Source organism: Prionailurus viverrinus, chromosome X (genome assembly GCF_022837055.1).
Source record: "Prionailurus viverrinus isolate Anna chromosome X, UM_Priviv_1.0, whole genome shotgun sequence".
NCBI lineage: Eukaryota > Metazoa > Chordata > Mammalia > Carnivora > Felidae > Prionailurus > Prionailurus viverrinus.
In genome coordinates, this window is record NC_062579.1 from 107,506,675 (window position 1) to 107,527,251 (window position 20,577).

At 44.3% G+C, this 20,577-nt stretch overlaps 1 protein-coding gene across 3 annotated transcripts in view; it reads right to left on the reverse strand.

Moving 5' to 3' along the window:
* The window catches only part of FGF13 (fibroblast growth factor 13), a 445,889-nt gene that overhangs the window by 166,967 nt on the left and 258,345 nt on the right, over positions 1-20,577 (reverse strand). For 2 of the 3 annotated variants that reach the window (XM_047844637.1, XM_047844638.1), the window contains exon 3: positions 16,014-16,181. The exons of the other annotated variant lie outside the window; for it this stretch is intronic. In XM_047844637.1, the coding sequence (XP_047700593.1) occupies positions 16,014-16,181 (168 nt within the window). The remainder of the gene's footprint in view (positions 1-16,013; positions 16,182-20,577) is intronic. 3 annotated transcript variants of the gene reach the window in all.

Consider the following 20,577-nt stretch of genomic DNA (forward strand, 5'->3'; position numbering starts at 1 on the left):
TTCATGGTTAGATTTGATGTTCAAAACTTTTGAATTTTCAACTGGATATGCGAACCTATGAAAAAATATTGAGGAATACTGTCACCTCTGCTCGTCATCGGCTCTGCTGAAGTGGACTGGACAGGACCACAGAGAGTATCCTGAAAGGACCACAACACAAAGAACTTCCTGAAGTTGAGCGTGGGTCCTTTACACAAATTGATTTACATTACTTTTTACATATGAGAGTTCTGACTCTAGGTTCATTGAAGGCAGGAGCTCTAGATCTCCTATAGGAGACACAGGGGAAAACCAAGTAGATTCTCATTAAATGACTGTGGAATGGTTGATCGGACCAGAGGCCTCGGTTTTCTCATACAGAATAATGGCACTGGATTTTACTGGAAAGCCTTATAAACACTTCAGATAACTTGAAACGTTTTTGGAGAGGTCGGGGAAAGACTGGGAGGGGAAAGGCAGAATTTGGATTAAGTTCTCCAAGGAAGGAGAACATTGGTTTGGTTGTGATTAAACAGAAGCATTTGGACTGGCTTCTAAAGGAGGAGTAATTCGAAGACTGTATCTTTCTTATTTACATAGTTGTTACATAGCCAAGTGGTTCTTAACAGGGCAGTTTCTCTCCCGATGGGACATTTTTTGTTGTCACAAGCCTGGGGAATGCTGGTCAACATACCGCAATGTATAGGACAGCCCCTGAAGACAAAGAATTATCTGGCCCCCAAGGTCAAGAGTGCTAAGGTTGAGAATCCTTCTATTCTAGCTCAACACAGGGCCGGGGATGGGGTGACTGAATTAAAAAAATAGGCCAACTACTTCTTACAGCAGGAAAGAAGTATTAAAAAATGCGCTCACTGGGTTTTAGTCCTCACGTGGTTTCCCATGTTAATTTAGTATTGTTTTTAATCCAACGTTATTTGTTTCCAAGTGTTGGGATGTGTTGGCTGATTTGCCTAGGTCTTCCATATAGGAGAAACTAGGTACCACTGCATAAGGATGATAAATACCACAACTTGGAGGACTCTAGGGGTGCAGGTCCGTTTCTGATTTTCCCAGGGTTCACCCCTGTACAGTCAGCAGGAATGGTGCTAAACAAGAGAGAAGACCAAGTTCACATTATGTGTCAGATCGAACCTTCTTCCCCCTACCTGCACAGATGTACCTCCTTCCTCTTCAAAGCCCTTTCTCGGGGCCAGCAGAAGGTGAGAAAAGGAAGACAGGTACCAAATGGCCTCACAAGCCACAGGAATACACAGTCTCCTTGTTCTTCCTTGTTCCACTACTGAGACCCCACCTACGTTTTACGGTACAGGTTGCTGTCTCAGCACAGATTCAACTGAGACACGGTCAGGAAGGAAGACAGCACTGGATAGGCTAAGGACAAAATTGAATGTTGTCAGGGGCATGTGCACGAATGCAGTGTTTTCTACAATGACATTTTCTGGTCTTCGTAAAAAGGGTACCGAACACAAAGGGTCTGACTAGGCTCTGGTCTTAGTTTAGAAATGGGTAGCAGCAGCCTCCTGTCGTCTTCATCAGGGGTGATCCAAGTACAAGGCTTCCTTCAAGAATTTTCCCCTAAAAACCTTTCGGGCCAGCTTCCACTACAAAAAGCTAATTACTTTACTTTTTTATTTTCTCATCCTGAAACCATGAAGCTTCTTTTGACTCCCTGGAGGCTGCTAAGGAAGAGTTATTTGACCTTGGACAAGGGGACACCCTGTACAGAAAACCGCCATCCAGTTTTGCACAGAAAATTAACATTTCCTTGGGATCCAAATTCGCAAACCCTAGGTGTATTTGTTCTTTTTAAACACTACCTCTTTGATTCAGCCAGAAACCTTCACTGCTAGACAAGGAATCAATTTCCATAGTCTAGCAAAAGCACACATTTGTAAAGTTGGCAGAAAACTTGCTTTATTGGAAACTCACGTAATGTCATCCTTGATTGCAGCATATTAATACAACTCCAAAGTATGTCCGTTTTTAAATACTGAACTCAAGAGGCAATTACTTTTAATTTGAATTCCCAGCGGTCCAATATTTTTAGGCTATTAAAAAATATCGAGTGAGCTTAACTACGTTAAAAAGGACAAACAAGAAAAGAATAAATCAGTCTTGGCAAAGACTTAAAACTTCAGATGCATTATGGAGAAGAAAAATCAATGACGTCTCTACAAAGACCTACCACTAAAGGAATAACAGGTACCACGTGATTCCTCATCACTCCATCCTATCGGGGGTCATTCTCACCAAGCGCGCTTCAGTGATTTATGCCAGCATTTATTCCAGTGAGAGAAGTGGAGAGACACCTGTTCTATATTGAAATGAATTGAGCCACAAAGTGCAGGTGTGAAAAGGGCTACGTAAGAGGCTTGCAATAAATCAGTAAGTCTGCACTGCATTCTGCCCACTGATCTATCCCTACTCCCTAAAGCTCAGTCTTCCCTTGGCTTCCTCAGCACCTCATTCTCCTTGCTTTCCTTCTTTCGCTTCTGACGAGTCCCTTCTCTCCTACAGCACCTTAAGATACTGGCGTGCCCCAGGGCTCGCTTCTCTGCCTCTTGTCCCTCCCTAGGCGATCTCCTCTGCTCTTGTGGTTTTAATACCCTCCACAGGCTGGCGAGTCTTAAATGTGCGCCACCCACCTGGAACTCACCCCTGAGCAATTTGAAGGCAGGATCCTGTAGTGTCTGATACGCAACACTTGCTCATTAAGTGCTAAATGAATACATGAAGGGAACATACAAATGGATTCATGGGACTTCATTTGGAAACCTGTGGAGGAGAGCTGAGTTGTCCTCGGCAAGCCCATCCTAGAACAGTCAGAACCATCCTGACTCACCAGCGAATGTATGAATAAACTCAGTCTAGGTCAGTAGAACCTATACCTGACCTACAGCAGACCTAGCCAACCCACAGACTATGAGAAAGAATAAAACTGTTCCGGTTTGAAGCCACTATATTTTAGGGTGACTTAAAACACAAAGAGCCAAACTGATAGACTAGGTCAAAGTCTTTCCCTTCCTTCCAGTCTTTCCTCCTTGAGGGCAGAGACAGTGCCCCTATTCAATGTCATGCCTAGTAACCAGCTAAATGCCTAGCTTCTATAGGACAGTAAGTTTCTTTAAAATTTTTTTGATTTTTTTTTTTTTTTGAGATGAGAGAGAGCACGAGCTGGGGAGGTGCAGAGAGAGAGGGAGACAGGAACCAAAGCGGGCTCTGCGCTGACAGCAGAGAGCCTGATGTGGGGCGTAAACTCACGAGCCATGAGATCATTGATCTGAGCCGAAGTCGGATGCTTAACCAACTGAGCCACCCAGGCACCCCTGTAAGACAGTAAGTTTCTGTTGGCAAAAACATCAATTCTGCTAACGGTGACTGGAAGTGCTATAAGTCACTTGCTGCCCAGAATTAAGGCAAATGGCTGGGTGAACTCAGGATATCAAAATTTGCTATTTGACGAGGTAACTAATGAGAGATGTTTATTGGGTATTTATTGTGGATGGACACCGTGCTATGCCTGTGGCATCTATTTAATAAAGCTCTATTCAGTAGGGATGAAATCAAGATGTATGTGTAAATGGAGTCCTAATTGGGAAGGGAGATAGATCTCTTTTAAAACACCAGTAACTGCTCCCAAAGAAAAAGCTGCACCAGAATAAAAGGTTCCCAAACTATCCTGATTGGCTTAGGGGACTCCGTTTTCCTCCCTCAGTAAATATTCTGGGTATGTTTAGCCAATTATCCCCTAAGTGAACAGCTAACGATGCATGTCAATGAGAAATTTACTGACTCAGTTCATGAACCTTCTAACACAGATCCGAAATGCTATCTTCTCAGAGAAAAATCAAGTGATTATAGAGGAAAAGTGCCAGAAGAGGGAACAAAAGAGAAAAGTCACTGGTTGGCAATGTCTATTACCCCTATGTTTTCAAATGCCCTTTGTTCCTTCCTTCTTGCATGGACAGAAGGAGATTTTGTTCACAGCCTGAGGCAGCTTGCTAGGCAGCCGACCTCACCGTCTGAATGGGCTGCTTGAGTCTGTGATGAGGCTGTGCACAGCTGGGCCGGCTGGCTGTCTCCCAGAAGGGGCTCCAGTGGAGGGACCATGTGGGCTCTCCTGTTTGTCTGTGTCTTTCTCAAGAAACGATTTTAACTAGTGACCTGCATACACGTGTGGGAGTGTGTTCGCACCTTTGCATGGCAACTAGCAACCACGAGGGGCACATTTCACCTGTCCCAGTGTGCGGTGTTTCCGGAAGGGGCAAAGCCCAAGGTGCCACCGTAGGGACAATGGCAGGTGTCTGGTCCAGGGAAGTCCCCTGTGCCCACACCAGGGGAGAGGGACAGCAGGAGCAAATCACTCCATTACAGACACATCTGCCCTTATCACTGCCCTATATTTGCAGACGGACCACCTTAAAAAGGGGGCCAACGTTGGTGCATGAGATCATTCCACTCCCAGATGGTCACAAAAATCCAGCGTCAGAATGGAACCTCTTCTCTTTCCTTGGGGAGGTGGCTCATGGCAGAGCCAGTTAAGGCTGCTTTAAGGTCCAGCAGCTCCATGAGGAAAACCATGGCTTTGAAGTATTATTTTATGTAAGGAAGGACTACAGGGAGAATGACCTACAGTTAGCAGATGTTGATATAGGGAACAAAGGACAAAAGCATGCGACAAATTCAGTGGTAGTATAATAGCGTTGTGTGGTTAACACACGGTAGCTACACTTGTGGGGAGCACAACATAACGCACAGAGCGGTCGCATCCCTATGTTGTACACCTGAAGCTAACGTAACATTGTGTCTCAACTATACTTCGATAAAAATAAATAAGTAAACAAGTCATGGGGTTGAAAAGCATAGCATAGGGAATATAGCCATAGATTACCCAAATTCAAAGAAATAACGGCATTGACATTTCAAAAAAAAAAAAGAATTAAGAACAAGAAACATATGACAAATCTTGAGGACGCTGCTTTGTTTAGCCCTCAGCCTACTGCTTGTACCAGCATTCAAAGCGGGCTGTGGGGGAATGCACGAGAACTCTCCTGATTGAAGCACTGGGTAAGTGAACGCTGCCGAGAGGTTAAAGACAGTTCTACAGTTTTCTTCCAAACAGCACGTGTCACCAGCAGTGGAAAGGACGCTCCTGAGCTCTTCTCTCACGCCTTGCACCCGAAAGGGGGCGGCAGGTGTCAGGGTATGGGACAAGCTGAGGCAGCACAACGTAGAAGAGACCAACCAGGCTTGAGAGCGACCAGAGAGACCAGACTTGGCTTCAAATCCCCACGAAGACACTTATCAGTCGTATGACTTTGAGCAAGTTATTTCATATCTTGACACTCCAGTTTCCCCACTGCGTCCTTCAAGATGGATGATGCCTACCTCATGGGTCGGGAACATTAGGGATAATAAACCTGAAGTGCCTGGTGCATAAAAGATGCTGAACATTGATAGCTAAGCATCTAACCAGAGCACGATATACAACGTCCCACACCGAATGCGCCACACGAACTCCCGAGACCTCCTTCTTCATGCTTCTGGAGGGACTTGCATTTCACGCAACCTGGCTCCTCGTGAAGGTCGCACAGAACAGTATCTTGACAGGGATCCAACCCAGTTTGGCGGGGCTTTTTGGTCACGTGCCTTAAGTCGGTTCTCGCTTTGTAATGAAGGTTTCATCATCCAGGGATTTAGGTCAACGGCTGTTTTGTGAGACGATGTCTTGAGGTGGAAGATGAGGTGGCCTGAGGTGATGAAGACCCGGCCCACAGCTAAATAAATGTATATCAGCACAGTGAATAAATCTCAACTCTGATGCTACAGCGTGGAAAGCATTCTGACCAAGTCAAATTTGATGGGAATTTGCCCTGCCAACATTTTCATGTGACATCTGGATGTTTCTCTTTGGAGAACATGCCACCTTTTTAATCTATTGTTCCTCTGAGAGCAGGCGCAAGGCGACACTGGACAAGTTACTTCCCTTAATCTGACTCTTAGTGTCCTCATCCATAACATGGCGGAAAAACAATACCTACTTGCCTCCAAGGACTGTTGCGAGAATTAAGGCAGTGTTAGGTAAAAATGCTTGGCACGTAGTAAATTCTGCTTAATTGTCAATTACTATTTTTATTATCCTTTACCTTAGGCTAGAAAGTGGGGCTCCAGCAAGTGATGAAAGAGAATTCATTGCTAATATCTGGACCTCTAGGTAACACCTAATCTTATGGAAATGCTCAGAGCAAGTCTTAATAACATTTCTGTCACTGGTGGCAATTTTCTTGAGCCAAGAAAACATTCGGCAGCAGAATCAGCTCTTTAGTAATTAGAAATGACATCTTTCCTCAGTTCTAGCATTATAGGGGAGGAGTGGCTCCTGGCTTAAAGAAAGGAGATTAGGCAAGTAACCTGTTTATGTGTTTATGTTTTTTCAAAAAACATTTTAAAGTTTATTCTTTATTTTGAGAAAGACACAGAGAGAGTGGGGGGGGGGAGCAGAGAGAGAGAGAGAGAGGGAGAGAGACAGAATCCCAAGCACAGGCTCCACGCTGTGAGCGCAGAGCCTGACGCGGGGCTCAAACTCACAAACTGTGAGATCATGACCTGAGCCGAAACCAAGAGCCAGACACTTAACCGACAGAGCCACCTAGGCGCCCCATCCTGTTTATGTTTTTTTTATCTAAGGACAGTTTTATTGCATTCTAACTGAATTTAGCTATTCGCCAATCATTATACTGGGTGTGTGTGTGTGTGTGTGTGTGTGTGTGTGTCCTAGACAGTCATCACCCCCTTGAAGGTAAGGGGCATTTCACCTCCTACCTTTGAGTGTTTCACTACATCCAACTCCAGGCCCAGAGAACTAACAACTACCTCCTGAGTCCCTTCTACTTATGGGAGCTCCTTTTCACATAGCACAGATTGAGAATGGAGTGTGGACGGCATTTCATTCCTTTCAACCTAACAGATCTCTTCTGCGCTAAAATTGCTCTTAGACAATAAACTCATGTAGAAGGCATGAGGGGGGAAACTGGATATATGGAGAGGCCACGGAGGGAAAAAGCATGGGCCTCAGAGGCCAGAAAAACCAGGTTCAAATCAAGTCCTGTCATTTATGAGGGAAGTGACTTAAACTTCCTGTATCTTAGTTTGGGCATCTGTCAAATGTTGGTAGCAGCCCTACCTTACAGGGATTTTGTGATCACGGCTCTAAGGTTGCTTTGCACAGTGTTCTCACTGTAGAGAGAGGCAGCTACGTGGATCCGTGTTCTTCCCCTTCCTCCGCGGGAGATCTGGACTTTCAGCCAATGTACACTTGTCGCTTCCAAAGCTGGATGGACTTGAAGATTGACCTGGAGCCATTCCAAGAATATATATCTTAAAATAGCTGGGGCTCGTAAGTAGAAATATGCTAGCACATGGCTGGAAGTGGACATGTGATTTTGATGTGTTGGAGTGAGTGCGGATATCAGCTGTGAAGCAAGACATGGGTAAGTGTTGATAAAATGCAGGATGTTATACCTCTTGTTCCACACTTTCCCGCGGGCATTATTCAAGCTGTGTATTCTCGAGCAAGCTAAGAAATGCTGTGGAGTATAATAAATGAACACCTGAACCAGTGTAATATACGGTGCTAGGAACGAGTTAGAATCATGGATAGCAATTAAAGTGTCCCAATCGTATCAAAGTCAGTCTCCCATACATGCTGCTGTACTAATTTGATGCCGTGGTAGCTGGTGTGTACATGGTAAGAGGGCAATGCTACAATCACGACAGCCTCGGGTGTAACTCAGGGACAGACGCCCAGGTCATGAGCAGTTTGAGCCAAATTTTGTAATCTCACCCTGGAGCGGGAGCAATCGAGCGAAGAAACAGTAGTACGTTCCTGGCATGTTTGCACACTCTTCTCCTTCTCCATCTTCTTCTTCAAGTACACACATACGTGGTCGCGAGGAACTCTTCCACCCACATTCGCAAGCTGGATCATAGTTTGAGAAGACACGTGTTGCAGCAATTGCTTGCAAGAAAGGAGGTTGGTCACAAGGTGGCAGATTACCACGCTCCTATGGAGAAGGCTGATTATTTCTCTAAAAGCACAGAGCAGCAGAGGCAGGAAAACTTCAGGAAGGGGTGTGTGCCAATAATGAAGCAGCAGAAAGAAATCAAGGAATCAATCCCATGTACAAGTGCACCAAAAACCATAACATACCTAGGAATAAACCTAACCAAAGAGGTGAAAGATCTGTACTCTGAAAACTATAAAACGCTGATGAAGGTAATTAAAGATGACACAAAGAAATGGAAAAGCATTCCATGCTCATGGATTGGAAGAACAAACGTTGTTAAAATGTCTACACTACCCAAAGCAATCTACACATTGAATGCAATCCCTATCAAAATAACACCAGCATTCTGCACAGAGCTAGAACAAACAATCCTAAAATTTGTATGGGACCACACAATCCTAAAATTTGTATGGGACCACAAAAGACCCCAGATAGTCAGAGCAACCTTGAAAAGGCAAAGCAAAGCTGGAGGCATCACAATTCCAGACTTCAAGTTACATCGCAAAGTTCTAGTGACCAAGACAATATGGTACTGGCATAAAAATAGACACATAGATCAATAGACCACACAGAAAACCCAGAAATGAACCCACAACCATATGGTCAACTAATCTTCGACAAAGTAACAAAGAATATCCAGCGGACAAAAAAGACCGTCTCTTCAACAAACGTGTTGGGAAGATGGGGCGGCAACATGCAAACGAGTGAAACCGGACCACTTTCTTACACCACGCACAAACATAAATTCAAAATGGATGAAAGATCTAGATGTGAGACGGGACACGGTTAACGTCCTAGAGGAGGACCCAGGCAGTAATCTCTTTGACATCGGCTGAAGCAACTTCTTACTAGGTACGTCTCCTGAGGCAAAGGAAACAAAAGCAAAAAGAAACTCTTGGGGCTTCATAAAAACAAAAGGCACAGCAAAGGAAACAATCAACGGAAAGGGGTGTGTGTGTGTGTGTGTGTGTGTGTGTACGCATGTATGTGCATGCGTGTGTGTTGGGAATGATGGCTACCTTACATGGCCATGAGTTCTAAAGGTCATATAAGTGCTGCCTGTCCAGCATTGCCCTCTCATCACAGGGCACCTCCTAAAGAGGCCCATGCAATCAGCATGATAAGAATGCCGAATTGACGTTGACGTCACACACCAGACCTTATGCCAAGGTGATTTTTTCCCAAGGCAGTGATCCCAACGCTGTTAGCACATTAGAATCACCTGGGGAGCTTTTTAAACACTACCTCTGCCACAAGAGATTTTGCAGGGTTTTCGTCTGGACAAGTTGTTGCTCAGGTGGTTGGTTTTGGTCTGGTGTTGGACTCAGGCATCAATATTATTTCAAAGGTCCTCAGGTGATTCCAGTGTGTAGCAAGGTTGAGAGTCATCGAAGCGATCTGAAGCAGCGTCACTCAAAGTATGGTCTGCAGACTTAGCGCTGATCTGTGAACTCTGCCACTAAGCACACTTTTTATTTCCTTCAGCTGACACTGTTTTTCCACAGCAAGACAGTAAGGCTCTCTTGATGAAGAAAGAAGGGCGTGTATTTACATTCTGGCACAAGCTCCTTATCTCATCACTGACTTGGAAGGCATAATTTCAGACCCAGCACCGATCCACGAACCACACTTTGAGGAGCACTTCCCTAAAGACAGTGGGTGGGGGCCACCATTCATTTTCTGAAGTGTATTCCTCGTCAAAGCCCAGCTTTGACGAGGAATACACTGATGCCCAGCACGGTGCTCCCCGAAGTATGTTTTGGGGACATGGATAGGTGTTACAAACAAACCGTGTTTGGTAGCTGGAAGATGTTCGCCACTGAATCGCCCAAAGTAAGATTCCTGACCTGTAAGACTCCTCAAAACCTTTCTCTTCTGATGAATTCAGACCCTCTACGAGTGGCATGGAATTTGGGAAATGTGTATTTGACCACAGAATCTGTCTTTTCACAGAGATGCACGATCAGTGTTTCAGGAAACATCATTTGGAAAATATCCATCGGCTAATTATTGAAGAACATGTGAAAGAGAGTATAATTAGTCCCGCATTCTCTTCAACCGGGCCATCAAGTTATCACTGAAAACAAAAGACGAGGTGACAATTGAAGCAGAGACAGCGGCACATTCCCGTGTGTCCCCTTAATACAGGGAGACCTCCACACATTAGGGTTGAGCTGGATTTGGGCAAACAGCTGAAAGTCATTCAGGCCATGCCTTTTCGGACAAGGAACACAGCCTACCTGGCTCCTATCATGCTGGGTCAGAATGGCATATTTTCTTACGGGGCTTATCAACTGGCTGTGAAGAGAAAAAGAAAACAATCCCCAGTGGACGGATAATGGTTTCAAGTATCGGCACTTGGATTTTCACTTTATTTTTTTTTTTAATTAAAATCATCACCATACACTGTTATTCGGCCAATAAACCATTCAGAGCGTTCTCCCAGGGTGGTGTTATTTTAAACATTAAAAAAAAAACCCACAAAAAACTTGAAACGGGTCATCAGTGTTGGCTTTGCACAGGAAATATTTGCCTTCAATATTAACCAAGGAAAACCTCAGCCAAGAGAGTTGTAAAGGAGAGACCACTTCTTCTCAGGAAAACGTCACTGCCAGCTCGATGGAAACACCTAGGCTCAACTAAGAAAGGAGGCCTGTTGCTTTAGAAAGTGAGTCATCTTTTCTAGAAATGAATGGTTGTTAGTTTCTACTGTAAAGGCCAGCCTGGAGATGGAGTTGAGATGCATATGACTAAAAAGAGAATAATAAATGCCCATCCTGGCCTGAAACTGAATTACTGGCTGTTAAGTATACTTCCTAGATCAAATTATGAGTTTTCCAGAGAGAAGAGACTATCTCCCCAAATATGACTGGATTTCGTGTTTGCTGCCATAGGTGGGAAATAGGACCCAAGAGAGAATGTGCCGTTACTAGTTTCCTGATGCTTTAGGACATAAGTTGTCTATTAAGAATTAGCTGAGGGGCGCCCGGGTGGCTCAGTCGGTTAAGCGTCCGACTTCGGCTCGGGTCATGATCTCGCAGTCCGTGAGTTCGAGCCCCGCGTCGGGCTCTGTGCGGACCGCTCGGAGCCTGGAGCCTGCTTCCGATTCTGGATCTTTCCATCTCTCGGCCCCTCCCCTGCTCATGCTCTGTGTGTCTCTCTTAATAATAGGTAAACGTTAAAAAAATTTTTTTTTTAAAAAGAATTAGCTGACATGCAACAGAGAGGAACACATTTGAATACTTTCTGGGGAGAGGATAGTGTTTATTCATTACTAATCACCAAGGCCTTCAGATTTCTGGCTTTAATTTGGCTTCAATTTGGACCGGTTTTGAAATCCTTCTTGTGACTCTGCAATTAAGCTGCCATTTGCTTCAATGAGCAAAGAAAACTCTCCGGTGCTGTTTTGTCATCCTGCAGGTACTACATCAAAGGCAAGGTGACCCTAAGTGATAGTTATTTTGAAATGAAAAGATTAAGAATAAAGTCTTGTATCTCTTCAGAGTCACCTGAACATACGGCTCCATGTTTTTCTAATAAAAGAGGAAAACCCCCTCGATTCTCGTCCTCAAGGGGACGGATATGGAACGCAGTTACATCCGTTCTGAAAGTCAAGACGTTTTCAAGGTATCAAGCATCAGAGGTTGCTTGGTTTTTTATCAAACTAGTAAGCCAAATGCTATTAGACCCATTGCTCTCAAAAGGTTAATTATTACTAAAATGAGGAAGACAGGAGACAACAACGTTGAAGAAAAGCTAAGGATGGAAATAAAGACATTTCCCTTTGCCTGTTTCCTTACTATTCTTCTACCTTCCTCCTCCCCTACCACTGAGGCCAGACTGATGATATCCATGGGATCATATTCTCTTTCTGGTGTAAAGAAACCAAGGCAACATGAGAGTGGCAGTCATTGGCGCTAGTTACAAATATGGCCCCTTAACATTTGGCTTTCTTTTGGTTGGTAAAATCTGCCGTACCTCATCACCACTCTGGAGCACAGATTCTCTTCTCCTCCAACCAAAGTCACTACAGTTGGATGCCTCTCTGAATTAAAAGGTTATAGACGTCCTGAGGGAGATGGAATATACAGATATTTAAATCACAGGAAAGCAGGACTGTAAGAAAAAGGCCAAATGCTTGATTAAAAGACGGTGGGTGACAAACCCGTGCGCTCCATCACATTTTCCTGTATTGTGTTAACTCCTTCAAATTTACTATTGTAATCAGGATTTTTAATCCTAAAAGCAAAGGCTGGAAATCCATGATTTATGTTTCTCAGTAGATTTTCAACAGTGTCACCTTGCAAGCCCGGGTATCTTGGTGTGATTCTTTTGAACAACCTTCAAACATCAGTAAAAGCCCTATGACTGGCATTTAGGAAGCAGCAGCTATGAGGATAATAGACTGGCTTTCAAAAGTTACTCTAAATCAGTGATTTCATTTTGGCACACACGACAACGAAAGAAAGAAGAAAGCTACAAGGCTTGTATTTTCTCTTGCCAAAAGGCTCCTGGAACAGTAAGAAAACAAGATTTTGGTAATAACCTCCCCTCTCCATGTGGCTTTCTTACAACAGAGCGCTGTTGGTACTGAGCCACGATAGACGCTCAGACACTTGTATGTGCGTCTTTGGCCAAATTCCGGTACTCACATAAGATTACATCATAAGTGGTTTTTATGGAAATAATCACATCACTGAAAATCACAAGCATTCGGAACAGATTAAAGAACTTATTTTGGAACGGGCTGTTCAGAAATAGAAACCTGGTTTTGGCAAAGTGCAATTTGGCCTTAGTGTATCCTGAAAAGCCAGCGGGATATTTCCGTCCTTCAATGTATGATTTCACGTGCATTCTGAGGTCCCTGGACACAATACAAAAATACCTTTTAAAAGAGAGAAGACCGTGAACTGTAAATAAACGATCTGTACCAAATCTCAAGCGGTCATAAACTATGAGAATCATCTGGCCCTCACAAAGACATCACCAATCAAAAGAAACACCAAGACTTGGTCTATAATAACATAAAAAGAGTTGGTCGGTTTCTATCAATTCAGTAAGAAGAAAATTAATGGCAACTTTATCACAACGCACATAAAGCTCTTTGACCTCGTTTCATCATTTCCAAAACTTACCCCATTCAAACTTTTATTTTCCTCTCAAGTTTCAAAGAAGTTTTCATTTCGTGCTTGAGGGTTATAGAAAAACCACCTCATTAGAAGGGGGTCATACTGCCAAGGTTGGCATTGCACAGATCCTGTCCATTGCCTTCACATGAGGTGGGACTGGTGGGCACCCACAGCCAAGGTCAATTAAGGTCTCATGCTTTGGCACAGATACCACGAGAGGAACTCTCTTCAAAATGCTTCACACGATATTGACATGTTTCAAGGTGTGGATATAGTTTGGAACTGAGATTCTGTTTGTATTAAAGAGGCCTTCCGTTTCTACCAACTGTAACAACATGTTATAGCAACCTTAAGCGAAAACTAATGACTGTACTTTGCGGCCTCGAAAACAAACATCTTCCAGAATGACCACCGAGCCCTTCCAAACCCGCGGTCACTCCACCTCCTGGAAATGACGAGCTTTGGTATCCTACGTGAAGTAAGCATGCTCATTTGTTGGCATAGTTTCCTGATTTATCCTAGATCTCTTCCACAGCACGATCGCTTTCGTCCCCGTCTAAGGTCTTCGGGACCCTGCTAATTTGTACAGAGTGTTTTCATTTCAAGGTCTGGGTCTGCCATTAACTTCTGGGACCTTGTTTGAAGGGAGTACGGCGAAATTGTAAACAGTATTCAAATGTCATTCCAGAAAACCTATAATGGGTCTGATACTATTTACACATCACCCACAGGAGTGAGGAGGGAGATATTAGCTTCACTATTCCAGGGGACCTGGAGGAGGGCAAGGTCAGGAAAATCAAAGCGTACAAGTGAAAGAATGACAGTCACATTAAGCACGGTGGCAGCCACTGAATGTGTGGATGAAACGACAGATTAAAAATTGTCCAAACCTTGTCTAAGGAGTTTAACTGCTACCCGTTCTCTAAAGGATTCTTCATGTCTGAAAACATTCGTAACGGTAAACACAATACGCTCCAGATGACATTTTGCAAATTCACAGAGCCTGAAAAATCGTATGTAATAAGAAAAGGGATGGGGGTGTAAATTTAGTTATTCAACTGTATTTTCCTTAAATCTGAGTATTGTTAAAACAATTTGAAGTAAGTTTCTAACTGCTTGCTTGACTGAATTTAACCAGGTGCTTCTTAAATTGCTTCTTTTTCTTGCTCAAATCAAAATTGGTTTTTCAGGCTGATGTGCAAGTAGAAAAACAGTATAGCATCTGTAACACGAATATTCCATTATATTATATATGTTTAATGTATATCATTATATAATAAACGGTATAGATCTCTCATACGGATACTGGTTTTATACTTGTAAACACACACTTGTAAGAAAGAAAGAAGAACAAGAGAAAACAAGCAACGCACGCGTCCGGCGTGCACAAACCTTCGGGCTCTTGTCAACTCTTTTCTTTTAGAGAAAAGAAAGCAGAAAATATTGCAGTGCATCGTATATAGTAAAGTAATTGTCACTGGTCGAAAGCTTTTGTTTCATTGAAGCATAAGATCAAGTTGGCATCTTCTGTACTAAAGCACCAAAAGATTTCGTTTACTCACTGCAAAGGGGTCACCATTTACATCTCCAGATGAGCAAGGGCTGACATCAGAACTCCTACCCAAAGGAGACAGCTTGGATACCACAGTACGGGCAGTAACAAACGTAAACGCTCTAGTCTATTGCTGAAATACAAATGAACACAGAAAAACGTACACTTCTCCTTTTTTGCCGATGAACATGGAGAACTCCATTGGGAAGCGAGGAGAAGGGAGACTCTGAGGCGTAAAGAACTTGGTACCAGAACTGTGGGCTCGAGTCAATTTGGAGTACTTTCCTTTACCCACCAAACTTTAAACAGAACCACATGGCAGTGTTTTTTTTCTAGGTCAGAAAGACAGCTGTAAGGGAGAGACCCACCATGTTGCAAAAGGGCAACTTGAAATAGGGACAGAGTCGCTTTTAGAAATCACACCAGAGCCATTTACGCAAAAGTGTATGCCAAAGGACAGGGGCACTTTTTGGTCACTTTCGTTGTTGTTCGCCCGGAAACCGCATCACTGGTATCGGATGTGCAGGGGACAGAGGCTGTTTCACAGTAAGTAATTAGCAACATACAGGACACTTCTCAAATGTCCTGGGGTGGGGGGGGGGTGGGGGAAGGTGCGAATGCTCTTTCTAGACCGACGAGGTACTTTAGAGAGAGATTTGTAGCACGGATTGCGGTGAACACGCTATTGACCTCAGTTTACGTTACGCCAAGTGGACTTTTCCAAACCTGTACTCGAGCTGAAAGGAAAAACAAACTACTCATAGTTTCCTTGAGGCATGCATTTCACGATGGCAAACTAAGTAGATGATGAGCATTCTTCGAGCGCAATGCAGAAGCCGTATGGAGTGGAGGAGACTTAGAAAATTTGGGACAATCCTCTCACGATTTCATTTTGGAAGCATCATTCCTCAGCCGACTGCTGTTTCAGGAATGCAAGGTGATGGGAACAGACGTGGCCAGATGTTGGCTACAGGAGCAAGCGACTTCAGCAGCCAAAATGGGGCAATGTCAGGACAGCAGCGGAAAACGCTTTGGGCTACGAGAAGCAGGGGGCTGCCCGCGCGCTGTGCCAGGGATGACTGTGTTATACAGAGTCCCATCTGAGCCTGCATAACACAGTCACCGGCGAGCCAGGGGCCTCCTAACCATGTCAGGGGCCGAACAACATACAGCACACCAGGGGGGCAATGCACAGTCAAAGAAAAGAGAGAGAAAGAAAGAAGAACGAGAGAAAACAAGCAAAACACGCGTCCGTCGTGCACAAACCTTCGGGCTCTGTGTTTTCTTTGTGGTGTACTTGCTTCAGCGGGCAGCAGAAGATTTCGTGACACTTAGCACGAAAGGGGGACTCTTTTTTCTTTAATTCCGCAGATTGGATGGAATCTTGCCGTAACATAATGTATTCCTGTGTGCCAGGGGGGGCGTCATCCAGAACTGTGGTCACCACATAACAAAATGAACTCAAGTTAGAGCTTCAAGAAAGCAGCGAACGTCTTAAATCACATCTACTCCCAGGGAAGACTAAAGAAACAACATTCCTGAGAAAAGTTGCAAAGAAAACCGTGTAACAGCTCGCTAGTGGCTCTTTTTTAGGGGCTGGCTTGAAAATAACAAAGCCCTGACTCAACTACCCATCCCTCTGTTTCGAGTTCAGATACAACATAGACATTTGCAGGTGATGTCCACCAATTATCAGCGCATTCCTTTATGCTTCCTTCCTCGGAGAACCTGGCTGGCTTCAAGTGCAACATACACCGGGCCGGACAGAAGATTCGAGGGCGCTGCTTTATTTAACCTTTGATTTGCAAAGAGAACCGGGGCTGTTGCAAATACTCTTCAGACCTTCAGAACCCCTTCACGAACACAAGGGGTTCCAGTTGCGAGCCTGACACCCAACAGTGGATCTGGATCAAAGACCCACCTGGTTGAGGAGCTGGAAGGCCAGGACCCGGTTCACTAATTTTGGCCTTAGATCTACGCCAAGCCCCTCTCGGCTCCCCTTTTCTTTCCAGACCCTTTCTGCGTTTCCCAAGCCAAGACCGTGAACGTCTAGCACCCTCTCCCGGAAAAAAAAAAACACGGGGTCCGCTTTTACGGGGTCTACCGCAGCATTCTTGAGCCCCCAAACCGCCCACCCAAGGGGGTGCAAATTTGATCCGCGTTGGCAGAAACAGGGAACTGACCCCAGAGTGGATTTTTTTTTTTCCTCTTTCACACCCTTCCCAGTGAGGCCATTCCATTTTGCCGGGAGTGAGTCAGTGCCTCTAAAGCTGTGATTAATGGCAGGCTGACTCATTCTACTTCCCCAAATGCATACACTTCGCATGCATTTAGAAGGCCCCGTATCACCAGCAAGCTTCCTATCGGGAGAATCATGCTGCGGTGTTTGTAAACTACAAACAGCCTACGGTTGACATTAGGTGGGACCTGAAGCTTCTGTGTTTGGCAAAACGCTCCCGGCTCGTTACCGGCTGGGATTTTAATGACCCTTAAGAACTTACTTTCACGTTCGGGTGAAAATGGTATCAAAACCAACAAAACTGCCAAAGTAGCATTATGAGTTTAGAACAAGTTCTTGATAGATGGCTTGTGTGTGGAACTGTTGTCTTCCTTTATAAGCCATTGAATTATGCACGAAGGTGATGAATATTTTAGTCAGCTCTCTATTTTCCTCTAGCATTCAGCAGCAGTAATCAAAAATATTGTATAGGCACACCCTCACAGTTTTCCTGGCAGAGAGTTCCCTTCATCTACTAGGAATGTGACTATAACTCCATAGAATCTCGTTGTGAAATGCACATCTTTGCTAGCAACAGCTGCTATTCAAAACATTTGCAGCCATTTCCTGCTATGAGCAGATAGTTATGATAATATAGACACTTATCAAATTCCAGCATCGCAGCTGAAGACCGATTCTGGTTTTACCACCCAAAATATTTAAAGGAAACCTCCCAAACTTGGAGCCCTTTAAAAAAAGAAACTCCCATGATTCTACAGAAGCTGAGAAATTCCATTCTCATGCGCCGTACATAAGAGACGTGTTTTAAGATCAAAGGACAATTGGAGCAGTGAGAAGAAGACAACAACTTTTTGATAATACACGGGGAACCTGTCATTCAGAAGCACTTGACAGACATCAGTACATTGTCTCCCACGATCATGTTTCAGTACCAACAATGACGTCACAAATGGGCATTTCCGGAGATTAACGGCAGACTGAAGCTAATAGCCTTTCGCTGACTCTCCAGCCATCAGCTTTTCCCAGCTGGTCATTAATTCCCAGAAAATGCCTTGTGCTGCCATCATTATTGTTTAATTAGATACAACTGGTTATCTGTAACATACAACAAAATTCTAATAAAAGCGACATGCTGACTGATACAAGAACCAGCCCCCAAATTCATCACGATGGGAAAGCATGAAGGTCACAAAAGTGCAAGATAATTGCTTTCCACAAAATTCTCGCTCTCCTGTTCTTCCTTCAGATTGAATTCAGCAAGTGCAAAGGGTGCCAAGACGAGAGCGTTTAAGGAGCCATGTGAGTAATAACCACAGGCATAGAACATTTCCTTGGAAATTGTGAACATCTGGGAGTTAATGGCTCGGCTTTGGGTCTCAGGCCGTCTCTGCTCAATGCCCCAAACATCAGTCAATTCAGGCAAAACAGAAAAAAAGTCAATCGTGCAAAAGTGACGGTGTACAGGCAACACCTCACACGGGTCTATCAAATCTTTGAACTTGAGGATATTCTGCATACAAAATTAAAACTATTACATCAAATCCATTTATTCCCAGGGCTCCCTCAAGTAGGACAGTGGCTGTATGTGCAATGACAGCAACAGGATGGACAGGGGACTTGCCACAGGACCCCCAGCACTAGGGCAGGTGGGCACCTTAATTGCATTTCTCTTAAAAAAGGGCTAAGGATGCAAAGTTTCCATGGAGCATCAGCTCTATGAAAGGGAGAGGAGGCTCGTGAAGAAGCCAGCTCATCAAAACAGGAAAAAAGAATGCGATTCTTCTTTCCTTGGCTTAGTCTAATGTTTTCTGCCATTTTCCCCCTTCTAGTGCATTTCCTTCTTGCACATGACCGCTCTCTTTTGAAAACCACTTCTTCTGTTCATTTGAACCATTTGTCCGCATGTATTCAATGACTCCTGCTACCCTCCCCCATATTAGATTTATCCAATCTTGGAGGGAGACAGATGACTCCAGTGCTGAGGTAGACAACGGATTTACACAAAGCCTCCTCCAGTTTCAGAAATTCAAGATGGTAAGAGTGGCTCCTGGTTGATCTCTGGACCCTGAGGCCCGCGCTCTGAGAAAGGTTGCTGAGCCCCATGACCATAGCTACCGAGGGGTGGGCCTCTGCCGGGAAATTGCACACACACAGCCAGTGCCCTTGGCCTTGATCATCCAGCCCACCTACTCGGGAATTCCAAAGTCCCACAGGACTGGCCGAAAGTTGGGAGAAGACGAGTGCACGCACGCAAATCCACACATCCAGACACACAGACGCTGGCAGGTGGCATACTCAGACATGGAAGGGACAAGAATAAGTGACCTTAGGGGTGAGATGATAGTTAGGAGCACAATTTATGGAAGTACTAGGGCCTGTTATAAAAGGTGTTCTGTTGACTAACCATTCAGGTGGGCAAGCCTGCATCTAGAATTGGTTTCCCAGCAGCAGGACTGGATTGTCACTAAACCATCCCCACTCTCTATGTCTCTCAGCAATCACCAAGATCAAGGACGGGGGGGGGGGGGGGGGGGGGAGGGTGCGGGGGGCAGCCACGGCAAGGGAAGGGAGTTTAAGTCTAAGCCTGATGACCTGGCCTAAGCTACTCATGTTCACAGAAATACAGTATTCCCATTTTAAACTAGACATAAAGAAAGCAGCAATCTATATCGAAACTTAGTTATTGATAAAATAAAAAAAAATGATCCCAATGCAATGCACCTTTTAAGTATGTTTTTAATCGGAGAAGTTAACATTTATCCCTATGTCGACAAAACATCCAGTGGCTTTACTCCACAACTTTTACCAACAAATACAACTTTGGCTACATAAAACAATTACCCGAGTATTTACTAGTATCACAAACACTACAATGTCATCCTCCGTGTTATTCCAAACAAAATCTCTTTAGAGATGATTACATAAGGAAAATAAAACTCAGGAAGGGGAAGTAACTAGACAAGCCGCAGAGTCGTTGGAAAAGCCCAGCCTGGAAGCCAGGATTCCAGTGTGTTTACCGGCAAACCTAAAGTAAGACTGCTTTGTATAACTAGCGATATATTAAGAAGGCCTTGGGATCTTTAGTATGACTTAGCTTAAAAGATTACCCCTGTCTCCAACAAATTTTTCTCCCTTTATTCAAAGATGGGAAGGCCACCAGAGACAGCCTAGGACACTAGACAACGCCACACAGGCACCTGGCCCCCTCACCAGGCCACTGTAATTCACAAGGCTTGCTGGCTTTAAGCTGGAAATCGTTAACAAGCCCTCAATTATTGGATGATGTTGTTGTTTTGCTCTCAAGTGAACTCTTCCCAGAGATGACTCAACATACTTAATTAATGCTACATGATTTTAAATCAAAGCAGATCTGAGATCGCCAGGGCGACGGAAACGAAATGATTGGGGCTACCCATCGAAGCCATTACACGTATGTTAGTGACTCCAACAAGCAAATACATAAAACCCCCCATGAATCAGAAAGCGTGGCCAACTATACACATTAGCAAACGTCCTCACATAATGAGAAAGAAGGTGAGGAGAAAATGGAGTAATTGGAGCCACAGGCTGAGTTAGCTCAAGACCTCCATT